The 12,192-nt window shown below is 40.1% G+C and overlaps 1 protein-coding gene across 3 annotated transcripts in view; it reads right to left on the bottom strand.

Moving 5' to 3' along the window:
- The window catches only part of LOC128019189 (guanine nucleotide-binding protein G(I)/G(S)/G(T) subunit beta-1), a 30,729-nt gene that overhangs the window by 4,046 nt on the left and 14,491 nt on the right, over positions 1 to 12,192 (bottom strand). Inside the window, exons 1-4 of one of the 3 annotated variants that reach the window (XM_052605284.1) lie at positions 4,724 to 4,845; positions 2,508 to 2,620; positions 1,883 to 1,921; positions 1,655 to 1,761 (exon numbers count right to left, since the gene is read on the bottom strand). In XM_052605284.1, coding sequence (XP_052461244.1) covers positions 1,655 to 1,761; positions 1,883 to 1,921; positions 2,508 to 2,564 — 203 coding nt within the window. In that variant the 5' untranslated portion in view covers positions 2,565 to 2,620; positions 4,724 to 4,845. Of the gene's footprint in view, positions 1 to 1,654; positions 1,762 to 1,882; positions 1,922 to 2,507; positions 2,621 to 4,243; positions 4,396 to 4,723; positions 4,846 to 12,192 lie in introns of those variants that run through there. The other 2 variants (XM_052605285.1, XM_052605283.1) reach the window with 2 other exon arrangements.

Genomic DNA, 12,192 nt, shown 5'->3' with positions numbered 1-12,192 from the left:
AGCAAATTTCAACTCATTCTGACTACATATCTGAGATTAAAGGAGCAAATAAAACAGAAAACAGTTCACATGATATCCTTAAACGAAGAAACGCGTCTCACTCAAGGACAAGCGTGTGCAGTGAATGAACTGAACTGATCGTTGTGTAATTATAAACGCTCGTGGTAGTTACAGCTTCACACAAAGTTACGGGAGACAGAAATAGCAGCAGCCGCTCATCTATGGAGACAGAATGAAGATCACAGGCACTCAAACACACTTGGGTTTCATTAAACCACCTTTACATTTTGACAATGCCACGAATCTATCGCAGTCTGTATTTCATTAAAATTGATTTAAAGGGTTAGTTCACCCAAAAATTAAAATTAGGCTGCGTTATACTCACCCCAAGGCATCCTAGGTGTATATGACGGTCTTCTTTCAGACGAATCCAGTCGGAGTTATATTAAAAATTGTCTCGGTTTATTGTCACTCAGCAGGTGTTACAAGCATCAGTCCAAAAGAAGTGAAATAAAAAGCACCCATCCATTAAAAAAAAAGAAAACAAGTGTTTCACACGGCTCCGGTGGGTGAACATAGGCCTCCTGTAGCGAATCGATGCGTTTTTCTAAGAAAAATAACCATAATCCAAATGTTATAATCTTGTTTTTATGGAAGGGCACTTTTTATTTAACTTCTCTTGGACTGATGCATGTAACACCTGCTGAGTGACCGTAAACAGAGACTATTTTTAATATAACTTCGACTGCATTTGTCTGAATGAAGACCGTCATATACACCTAGGATGCCTTGGGGTGAGTAAAACTAACCCTAAACTAACCCTGAACTAACTCTTTAAACTGTTGTGATTCATTGGAGTAAAAATAACACTTGAGTGGTGCTCAACTACTTCTGTTCAGGACCCTGCCGCACCACGGCGCTCTCATAGACGTCCATGGCTTTAACTTCTTCCTGTAAACTAGGGGTCTGATTTACTGCTTCAGACACCTGTGACACATCGGAGAGACGACACGCCGCTATCGTTCGTCTTATTAAAGGATGTGAAGGAGGAGAGGCTACAGTGACTTCTGTGAGGAAACAGATGATGACTTGATGTGACCGCTTGTCCTGATGGATATCAATTAAAACCATTAAGAGCTTTTGCACACTTTGAAGACAATTAAGCAGGGATTTGTCCTGGCTGGGATTTCTAAATGTCCAGGTTTTGTCTTGGTTTCTTACTGTTTTTGAACTTGCTAAAGGTAAGGACTGTAAAGTAGTATCAGTCACAGTATATTGACCAATCGTGGCCAAAAGCCAGACAATTTAAGGTGATCTAGAAACCCCAGCCAGGGCATGTCCAACTCTCACTACTGTAGTACGATATCCAAAGAAAATACAGTTCTTCAAGTTCAGGGTAGCATATTTCCTATTGAAAACAGAAAACAGTTGGCACACCAAAAGTACTAAACTGAACGTAATTGTCTGTTTTTGGAGCCTAGGTGTGTCGACTTCATGGAAAACGTTTTCTTCAGATCTTGGTGTAAATGTTATCCAGGCATGTTTCTGTGTGATTGCAGACTCCGAGACAAGCCTGTAAAGTGATGTTTGCTGAGCACGTGGCTGAAGACCCTCTCTGAGCAGCGCTAATAACACAGCTGTACTGCTTTATCACCTGGAGTCAGTGCCCCAGTGCATGGCGTAGATCTTGGCCAAGTGTCCCCTCAGTGTCCGTCTGGTGCGCATCTGGATCCGCCCCACAGGCTCAATATTGGCTGTGATCTGCCACAAACACACCAGAACAGAATCTAGTTAAAACACACCAATCAAGACTCCATCTGAATACAACATGATGTGAGACCTCTTCATTTGTGACGGAGGTCTGATGTTCAGCGAGTCCTACCTGAGAGAGGGTGGCATCCGCACATGCTTTCCGTGCATCCTGGAGAAGAAAAACACAGATGAAGCCACAAATACAAAACCTCTGTCTCGGAGGACAGAAATGCACAAGAAGTGTCATAACCAGGCTCTGTAGTCTCTGTAGTCTCTGTAGCCAATGAGCTTTCCCTGTGGCTGAGGCTATGCAGCATCACATGACTGAAATAGTTCAGTGCTCTGTCACAGGATGAGAACTAGCGCAGGCTTGGTTATGACACTGCACATCAATGTTAGTGAGATCGAAGCAGTAATGACTGAATGTGCAGGACTGCGCTGATAACATCACATGTGGCCATTCTTTAGGTGGCTCTCAACTCATGTGTTGCGTGTCTGTTCTGACAGCAGAGAGAAACCTAATCACATCCAAATAACCATGTAATCGTGTGTGGTCTGGATACAAAGCAGAAAGCCTCAAACTTTTGTTAACCTCCTCAAACGGAGGCAAGGCTTCCTCAAACAGCAGAGTGTGGTAATAACAACACCAAGGCCATGGGTTCGATTCCCCATGAATGGCTTTACTGTGTGTGTCAGCATCTGGTATCAGTGAATGTGAGGGAAGTGTGTGTGATGTTGTGTGTGACATGACTGACTCGGATCTGGTTTTTCAGCTGCTCAGCCTCCTGGCGTAACTGGTCCAGCTCACTCATTTTCTTCTGCTAGGTGATGGGCTTCACTCGGTCCGCTCACTGGCGCTCGCACTGATCTGAAACACACAAATATCACTCTGTTGGATGCATGTTAACTAAACAAAACCACAAATGCACATGGTGTAGGATTTAAACAGACACATCCTCCTGGAGATCATTAAACACATTTCACTGCTTCTGCTGGACCGCTGGACAAACCAGAACACATCCATGACCGGAGTCCGGTGCACACCAATACAGTGCTTCCCACTGGTCACTAACACAACACACAGATCTCCCAGCACTGCTCTGTGTGTGTGTGTGTGTGTGTGTGTGTGTGTGTGTGTGTGTGTGTGTGTGTGACATCAGACTGTGCTATAGTTAGAGCGCCGTTATCACTGGACACAGCGAGAAAAGACATTTCCAACACTAATGAAGGGATGCGAGCACGTCTCTCTCGCCGCCGGTGTTCTTTTCATCCTGTGAAGTCGTTGCTTAGCAACAGTGTAGTGCAGCATCAGCATCACTGCACGCCTCCCGCAGCAGAAAACACTGGGAGGAATCCAACCCCCTTAAATAATGAACTCATGAGCACAGGTAAACTACTCCGACATGAGAAATGTGTTCAGACCTGGACACACCAGTGGAGACCAGGGAAAGAACAACAGTTTGACATGTGCTGAATTATCCTGCCTCAGTTTTACTTGAGGAGTTGGGTTCATACGTTACGTGCTGCCACATACAAGCAAGCTGAACACATCTGTATTAGTGCAGGAGGAGACACACAAGCTACTAGATTCACTTTTGCTTTAAAGTTGAGTATCCGTGACGTTTAAAATAAAAGTTGATAGTGAATGCCCCTATAATGTTTGTTTTATATTAACGGCTTAGCTTTAATCCTAATAATGCATGTGCTACGTGAGCCGAGTACTCGCGCTCTCTCGTACCATCGAGTGCCTTCAGTAAGTTTGGCTCAATGTCGTGTACAGTGATGAACGCAAGACAAACACATTACATGTTACAAAACCTATTTTAGCTACATTAAATCTGGGATTTACGGTTTAAATTCAAGACTGTCTCCTGGGGGTTTATTCGACTCTAATCTTTCATTTAAATGTTCATGAAATTCGTTGTTGCACACACCCCTAGTGTGAACAGTGCTCTGACAGAAACCCATCTCTCTCTTGATAAACCACTCTCTGTTAACGGCTAGTAAACGGTGTTCACTCGATGTGACGTTTCAGAAAGCTGCTCTCTGTAAAAACCCTGCAGTAAGCTGTATTCACATACAGACTCAGTGTGAATATCATAAATTGAATGTGATTTTTATCAACACATTACGGTCACTAAAGAAAGTTTAAGACTGGTTTTAGGATCTGTACTCAACTCTGACTTCTCTGTATGAGCATCAAGACAGAAATGATGTACTAGTGTCTCATTTAAACAAATGTTTATCTCTCCGATATGATCAGATATATATTTCAGTTATTCAAATATTTTAGTTAAAACTACAGGCCGGTAAATATTGCGGTTTACTTCTTATATACGTAGTCACACGGCTGCGTTTAAAAATACATTTAATTGGTAGAAAAATTCTTAATTGGATTACTTTTTTCTCTTCAAAATAAACATTAAACCTAATCAGCAACATTGCCTTGCCCTACCCATTTAAACCATTAAAAGCCATGATAGAAACATACCGTCCCCTTCCTGGACTTCACCGAAGCGTACGGGTCAAGAGTTGGTTGGGTGACCAGCGAGGGCTGAGGAAAGTGTGAGTGGACACAGACGTGGACCGCGTCCCGTTCTCAATGTCACTCCTGTAATCCAGGGACACAGTTGATTCAGCGCATCCCTACAAATCCGGTTAACACCAAATCTGCTGATCAACTCTCCTGCTGACCCAAATCCACTGCCCACACTTTCACTCGCATCGCAATGACCAAGAACAAGACATCTGACCAACTTTACTAACTAGTGTGAATCTCTGCACGGACACACTCCAACAGAGAGACTACAGCAGTAATATCTCATCTTATTCAGCACAGCCAGCTCAAATCACCACGTAATGTCCATCTGAGACGAAAAGCCATTACGAGTCCTAAAACTGTTCATGATTGAGGTCACAGTTCCTGTCCAGAGCTCAGGTGTGCGCTCTTCTTTCTAGAGGGAAGTCTTACCTGGATTCTGTGATGCCGGACACAGCTCCTGTGTCTCCAACAGCTGAGGTCCTTCTGAACGGGTCTACACCGGACGAACACCTCACCAGAAGCACAGCGGCTGATTGGCTGGCTCCACGCTTAAGCCGCACATAATCCAGCTGATAAAGTGTCATGTTAATATTGCTAATACAGGGTCAATACACGGCTTTACCTTCACCTCAACAACACGGCTCTCTCCAAAACCATCAAAATAAACTCCATGGCAAACCCAATCTGTCTGCGCTAAAACAAATCATTCTACAATCAATATGACATAACCAGCAAAGCGTGAGCACAACTCTGTGTGAATATTTGGATTAATATAAAAAGTTCAACAACTGAGACATAAATCAAACAATTTTTAGAGACATGAGCATTTCTGAAATCATCCATGTTTCTGAACAAAACATCGCAGTAAATGATTCAATCAACCACTCATAAAGACACTGAACGGCTTCATTACATTTGAACAAACATGTTGAATCAATGACTCCATGCCTCGCTCATTAAGACATCCAGTTAATGCCACAGTTTCATATTTAAAATATAATCTAAGTCACGTTATATTATTCAGAATTCTATGTTTTAAATCATTAATCTCTCTGTTATTATCAATGTAACTGCCGTTAATGAGCTGCATTAAACAGTCTGTGTAAACGCACCAAAAGCTTCGATTACTGAGTGAAAATATCAAGAAACATGTCACTTCAACAGCTGTATTCACAACATCTTCGACATTGTGCTGACCTCCACACCGATTTGTTTATTAATGTCGTTATGAGTGAGATGGAGACGTGTTAGATAAAGGTGCAGTATTTTGTGTGAGATCACAGAATAAAGTCTGCAGCGAATGCATTGAAATATTTAGTAGGGCCTCAAAAACAGCAGATCAGCCTGAAGACCACATGAAATGACCTGACAACTCTTCTCCTGTTGATACAGGACGTTTGTGCCGATTTTATGGAAGGATTTATATCGCTCACAATACACAGAATTTGAAAGCAGCAGATGAAATTCATACTGTTGATGTTCATAATGCAGGCATACACAGGCCTTGTCCACTTTTAGCAGTGTAAGAAACGAAAGAAGTCTCCTCAGAACTTGATAAAGCAGAGTGATCTGGAAGTGACTTGAGCGTGTGCAGGGAGCAGCTAAATCTGTGCTGTACAGAAGGTGAGCAGGGCATCTGCGCTTATTACATGCTGCCCTGTTTCTGCTGGGGTTTAATAATTTAGGACCCCCTCCCTCCAGACCAGCTGCCCCACAGACACAAGCACGAGCTGCAGGCTGTTAACTCCTTCCTGCCTGAACCGGAGCGCTCTACACTAGCAGATCAAATCTGGTCATGATCTCTGACACAGCTAGCAGTCATACATCGCATCAGAGCTGAACCTGATCACCGGATCTGTTGATGTTGTGTGTTTGAGTTCCCATCAGGCCTGAAAGTGTTTGTGATGGGAGTGACGGCATGATCTAGGGAAGGGGTTTTCCACAAGGAAGTTAAAAGCAGTGTGATCACACCCGACTCTTCATGCTTTCTGAATGGAAATGTTGATTTCCTCTCTGCTTCAGGTCACTTTAAACTTCGAACCGAACATGAGCTATGACTTCGAGGCTTCACAAATCACCAAGCAAATTCACATCACAAACTCTACCATAGATCCAGTCAAGGCTCTGTACTGGGACCGTTTCAGATGCTTCAGTGATCCAAAACAATTACACAAATAAGTGAACAGTGTGAGTGACCTGAGTGAAGCTCATGAACACTGCATTTTTATTTATTTAATAGTCAAAAACAGCAGTTTTGAACAAAATGTGTAATTGCAATATAAATGCCTTGATGTAATTTCTGAGCAGAGTATGATCTGAATGGCACTTCAGACGCAGTTTCTATGTCACCTGTGAAGTGCAAAGATGGATACTGATGTGTCTTATTACTCTACATTTTAGTATCATTTTAAATAAGTGTAACATTTATACATTTAAAATTAAGAATTTCACATTAAAGAAGAATAAATGAGAAAATTGCCCTCATCATAATAAATACATTTAAGAGGGCAAGTATTGCACATAATGGGAAAGTTAATGTCTGTGAAGTAGGGGTGTGCACAAATAGTCGAATATTCGATTTGTAATTATTATTTGAATAATAAAAACACTTTGAATTTCACTGTTTTGCTTTGCTGGCTGTAAATACAGAGAATCCAGTTATATTATTGTTTTTTCATCATTAACATGATGTAAGACAATATAAACATGACAAACATCGGCCGTCTCGAGTGGATTGTAGTAATGTAACTGACATGGGTCTCCTTTATTTTTCCATTTCTTCTGCTTGAGTTGAGCTTGAATGCTTTTCTTTATTTTGTTTTATATATTTTTATTTACACACAATTTCAACAAAAACAACACAAAAGCTTGATATAATGTAATTTTGCTGTAGAACATTGTTGTGTATAATGCATATTATATATATATTTGGGCTCAAATATTTGGGCTCATAAAAAAAAAAAATAAAAAAAAAAAAAAAAATATATATATATATATATATATATATATATATATATATATATATATATATATATATATATATATATATATATATATATATATATATATATATATAAATAAATGGCGACCCCTAATCCCCAACCTCTATTTTCCCTCCGGTGTTCCTCCGGAGTCTGAATGATTGAGCTGCTGTCAGAGCTGCTAGTGAACACATCCGATCACAGAGACTCTAGTGTGCACGGCAGGAGAAAGCACGTCGACTGTAACATGCATCTACTCAGAGCAAGCACCGTGACGCAATGCAACAAAAATAGATATGTGCTCCAATTATAAACAGAGCTGCCTACTCTCCAAGCGTTTCGCTCGCACAGCAGAACGGGTGGGCAACTTTCCCAAGTCTTTTCAGCAATTCAAAAGATTTATTTTCTTATAGAAGTCATACTGCCTTGACATTGAGAAGTAGACCACTTGCAGCAAATTCACTTCAAACGATGTACGCTCCATGTAGATCTGGGACAGTGTTAACATCAAATGTTCCTAAACCACTGCATACAAATAGCACAAGATTGAAAGACTGAAATGGTTGTAATAAGCTAGACATAATACAATTAGTCAAAGTCAAAGTCTGCTTTATTGTCAATTCTTCCACATGTACAGCACATAGATACAGAGAACTGAAATTGTGTTACTCTCAGACCCTTTGTGCATACAGATGAATACAGATTTTATATATATATATATAATACAACTACACAAATATACAAATAAAAACATGTAAAAAAAAAAAAAAAGAGATAAATAAAGTAGCATAAGGCACATGTCAGATAGTGTGCTAACCAGTGAAAAACAAGGTGCACATGATGGGGGCGGGGCTCTGGCTCTTCTCAGTTTGCAGAGGCAGTAGAGACGCTGTTGTGATTTCTTGGCCAGTGCCAGGCGGCTCATCTTTGTTGCTAATGAGACCCACCACAGTCGTGTCATCTGCAAACTTAATGAAGAGGTTGGGGTTGTGTGACGGTGTGCAGTCATGGGTCAGCAGAGTGAAGAGGAGGGGGCTCAACACACATCCTTGATGAAAATGTCTGTGAAGACATCAGTGAGTTCTGCTGCACAGTCTCTCAGTACACGCCCAGGGATGTTGTCTGCTGTGGAGTCTTCTGTGCAGTGGTGCTGTTGTGGTTCTCAAAGTGAGTGAAGAAGATGTTCAGCTCGTTCAGCAGAGAGATGTTGTTGTCACAGGTCCGTGGTGGGGGCTTGTAGTCCGTAATGGTCTGTATCCCCTGCCACAGGCTCCTAGTGTCTCTGCTGTCGCTGAATTGATGGGCTATCCTCCTGGAGTGCTGTCTCTTAGCCTCTCTGATGCCGCGGGACAGGTTGGCCCTGGCTGTTCTCAGGCCCACCTCATCTCCAGCTCTGAAGGCAGCGTACAGCGTCTTCAGGAGTCTGTAAACCTCCCTGTCACTCACGGCTTCTGGTTGGCCCGGACAGTGATGGTTTTTGTGACCGTTACATCATCAATACACTTGTTGATGTAGACAGTAACAGTCTCTGAGTACTCCTGGAGGTCAGTGGTGTTATTGAATGTGGCAGCCTGCTTAAACATGTCCCAGTCAGTTGTGTTGAAGCAGTCCTGAAGAACCTCTGATGATCCTTCTGGCCACACTTTAATCTGTTTGTGAACTGGTTTATGAATTATGTTCCTCCTACCAGTTAAAATGTAGGCTAGTTGTTTTGTTGTTGTTGCTTTAGAATATAATGTTAATATTTTAACCCATTTTTTCCACATAATGTATATCACAGCCTAAACAGATACACTCACTATGTTTTCATAGCTTTGAAATGACACTTTTTTTTATCCAATTAATGACAGAAAAGCACTGACTGAAGACGGCAGATGGATATTTGTAGGCCGGTGCATCGATTGCTCAGATATGGCACAGCAGTGGCGTCACATGACACTCAGCTGAGAGCGTGTTACAAACAGGAAATGGAGGGTGGGGTGAGCTGCAGAACAAGAACAAAGATACACACACATTCAGATGCCCAAACACACGGCAGATTACGGTTGTATGATCACCTCTCGGTTTTATTAATTTGAGTAAAACTGGGGAACACAACGCTGAAAACAGTCAAACTGTCCCAAAGGAATTTGTGCAATAATTAACTAACTTTATTTAAAGAATAATTAAATTTTCCCCACATCAGTCTACACTCCTTAAAGTCTCAATATTTTAAGTGTCTTTTCTACATAGTAACTATTGCTGCACGATTAACCGAAATTAAATCGCAAAGGCGATAAATGGGGATTAGGCAGAATCTGTGATTGTCATGCGTATCTTCCAGTGTATATGTATATATATATATATATATATATATATATATATATATATATATACTAGAAGTGGGCATAGATAAATTTTTTTAATCTAGATTAATCTCACTGCGATCTTGAAATTAATCTAGATTAAAATGGCTCATTCGAATTCTGCCGACGGCATTCAGAATATGTGTGTTACCCAAATAAAATTGACAAACAGTAAGTGTTTGAGAAAGGGTTTATCAAGCTAGGTGGTGCATTAGAAATGTACATCTCCTGTTTCCAAAATGCATCACAAACTGCTTGAAAAAGCTGTAAACTAATTCCACATTGCACAAGCGGGGACCCGGTGAAGGTGGTACCAGTGGGGCCTGTTTGAAATTGTCTAATTTGTATGTTCGTTTATTTTTATTTATTTGTGCTATTTACACAATGTTTAAGGTTTTTTCAAGTTTGTAAGTGTCAAGGTACAGAAACTAAATAATTAAATGTAAAAAAGCACTGCATAGTCTTCAATGTAAAAATGAAATATACAATCAAACCTACATTTATTCAGACACCTTCATTTCTCACATTATTACAGTTTTGCTATACATATCAAAAAATATATCTGGTGTCTAAATAATTTTTGGTTTGACTGTTAAAACTACAAAGTAGTCAAGAGCAGTGAGTGATTTTCATTTTCATTTTCTTGGATTAACATTACAGTAGCCAGTGGCTAAATTAGGCGCGGCCCCTTTAAGAGACGATGAACGCATCCAATATAATACACATCCCATTTATTTCCTAAACTGTTTACTTTCACTTTAGAAATAACTGACAGTCTTTTCGAGCATAATTTCCAAGGTGGATATTTTGACATATTTCGTATGTATTTGTCGGCACTAGAGAAAAAATGTTAAAATTCGATGTTAAAGTGTTTTGATCAAAACACTTGAAAACGCTTATTTTTATCGTCTCGAGACGCCTTTCTCTGAGTGAGCCCTGAACACCAGAACACTGCGAGCTCTTTCACATCTTGTTGTTTGTTTCAAACTGCGATTTGTATTTGTTCGCTCCGGTGCAGGAGGGACTTTGAGGAAAACTTCGCAGAAGAGAGCTCGGTTCAGTGTCGCTGTCCGTTAGGCTGGCCTCAGTCAGTCCGTTATATAAAATATCAAGGTGAAAGTCATCATAGCTCGCTTAGTATAGACCCAGCTCCCAACCCAACTTTGAGAATAGATTAACTGCGATATTTTTTTTAAACGCCCGATAAGAGTCTCGCGTTAAGGCAGCACGTTAACGGCGATAACGGCCCACCACTAATATATAAGATAAGATAATCCTACTTTCTAAAAAAAATCATCTCGTCTCAGTTATAAATTTGACAGGTAAATGATAAAGAATGATAGCCCCTTTTGTATTGCATTGCATATCAGGAATGACGGATTGATAAAAAGACATGCTACTTGTGAATATTTTCTAATGTTTGAAAAAGAAGTCACCTGCTCACTGTGGCTGCATTTATTGTTCAAAAATACAGTTAAACTGGAAAATATTATTACAATTTAAAATAACTCTTTTTCTCTTTGAATATCTGTTAAGATGTAATTTATTTCTCCGATCAAAGCTGATTCGCTGCTTAAAGTGTCCAGTTTTCTTTCTTTTTTTAGACAATCATATGCATAATTCAAGAGGGTTCTCAAAAATGGTCAAAAAATTATTTTATTTTATTTTATTAACAATTTTAAGTCAAATTGTGCTCTGTTGGTATAATGTATACTAGAATGTCAAAAATGTTCAACGTTAAAAATATTTTAAAATTGTAGTTTTGTAATTGATTTTTTTTTCTTTTTTTTAAGGCAAGATAAAACAGTAAAAAGCTAATTTTGGCTATAAAACTTACGCAATAGTTAAGAAATTTGCCAAAATACATGTTCGGTCTTTGGCCCTCTGCTAAGTGTTTAGTTTTGAACAAGTATATTCAGTTTGGTGCATCCATAGTTTGGGTCATTATTTATTGGTTAGCAGCCCTAAACACACCACCATTAAAAGTGTGCCTCACTAAAAAGGCTAAACTAAGCTGTGCTTGAACAAAGGTTCAGATAAGATGATTTGTGCTCTCCGAGTGCCGGCACTGAAGCCAAACACACACAGGTCTGTCTGTAGCCTGAAGAGATGAAGAGTATGAAGCGTCCGGCAATGAGTAGGCCTGAGTGCTTTGTGTGTGTGTGGGTGTGTGTTTGGGTTTATTGACAGCATACGCCTGCAGCCATTTGCTAAGCACAAAGCATGCAATATTTAACAGCACTCTACCCGGAGGACGGAAACGATGAAGATGCTCGAAGACTTGTCTTAAAAGCCTGATTCTTTGACTCCATTCTGCCCTTTCAAACAAACACAGGCATCATCACTTGTCCTCCATCCTCTGAACGCCGCTGCTCTACAATACATCTTACAAGCTAACGCTACACACAAGATACCAAATACACAATCACATCAAACATCAACAAACCGTCTTCACTACAAATCTCCAGTCAAAATTTGTTTTTGTTTTGTTTTTCCCATTCATTTTCTATGTGGATGCGCAAAAAAATACAAACATAAAAATCCAAAAAAATCAAATTAAATCCAATTAAAG

The sequence above is a fragment of the Carassius gibelio genome, chromosome A8 (assembly GCF_023724105.1).
Source record: "Carassius gibelio isolate Cgi1373 ecotype wild population from Czech Republic chromosome A8, carGib1.2-hapl.c, whole genome shotgun sequence".
NCBI lineage: Eukaryota > Metazoa > Chordata > Actinopteri > Cypriniformes > Cyprinidae > Carassius > Carassius gibelio.
Note: the sequence above shows the minus strand (reverse complement) of the source record. Positions and strands in the feature narration are given on the sequence as shown.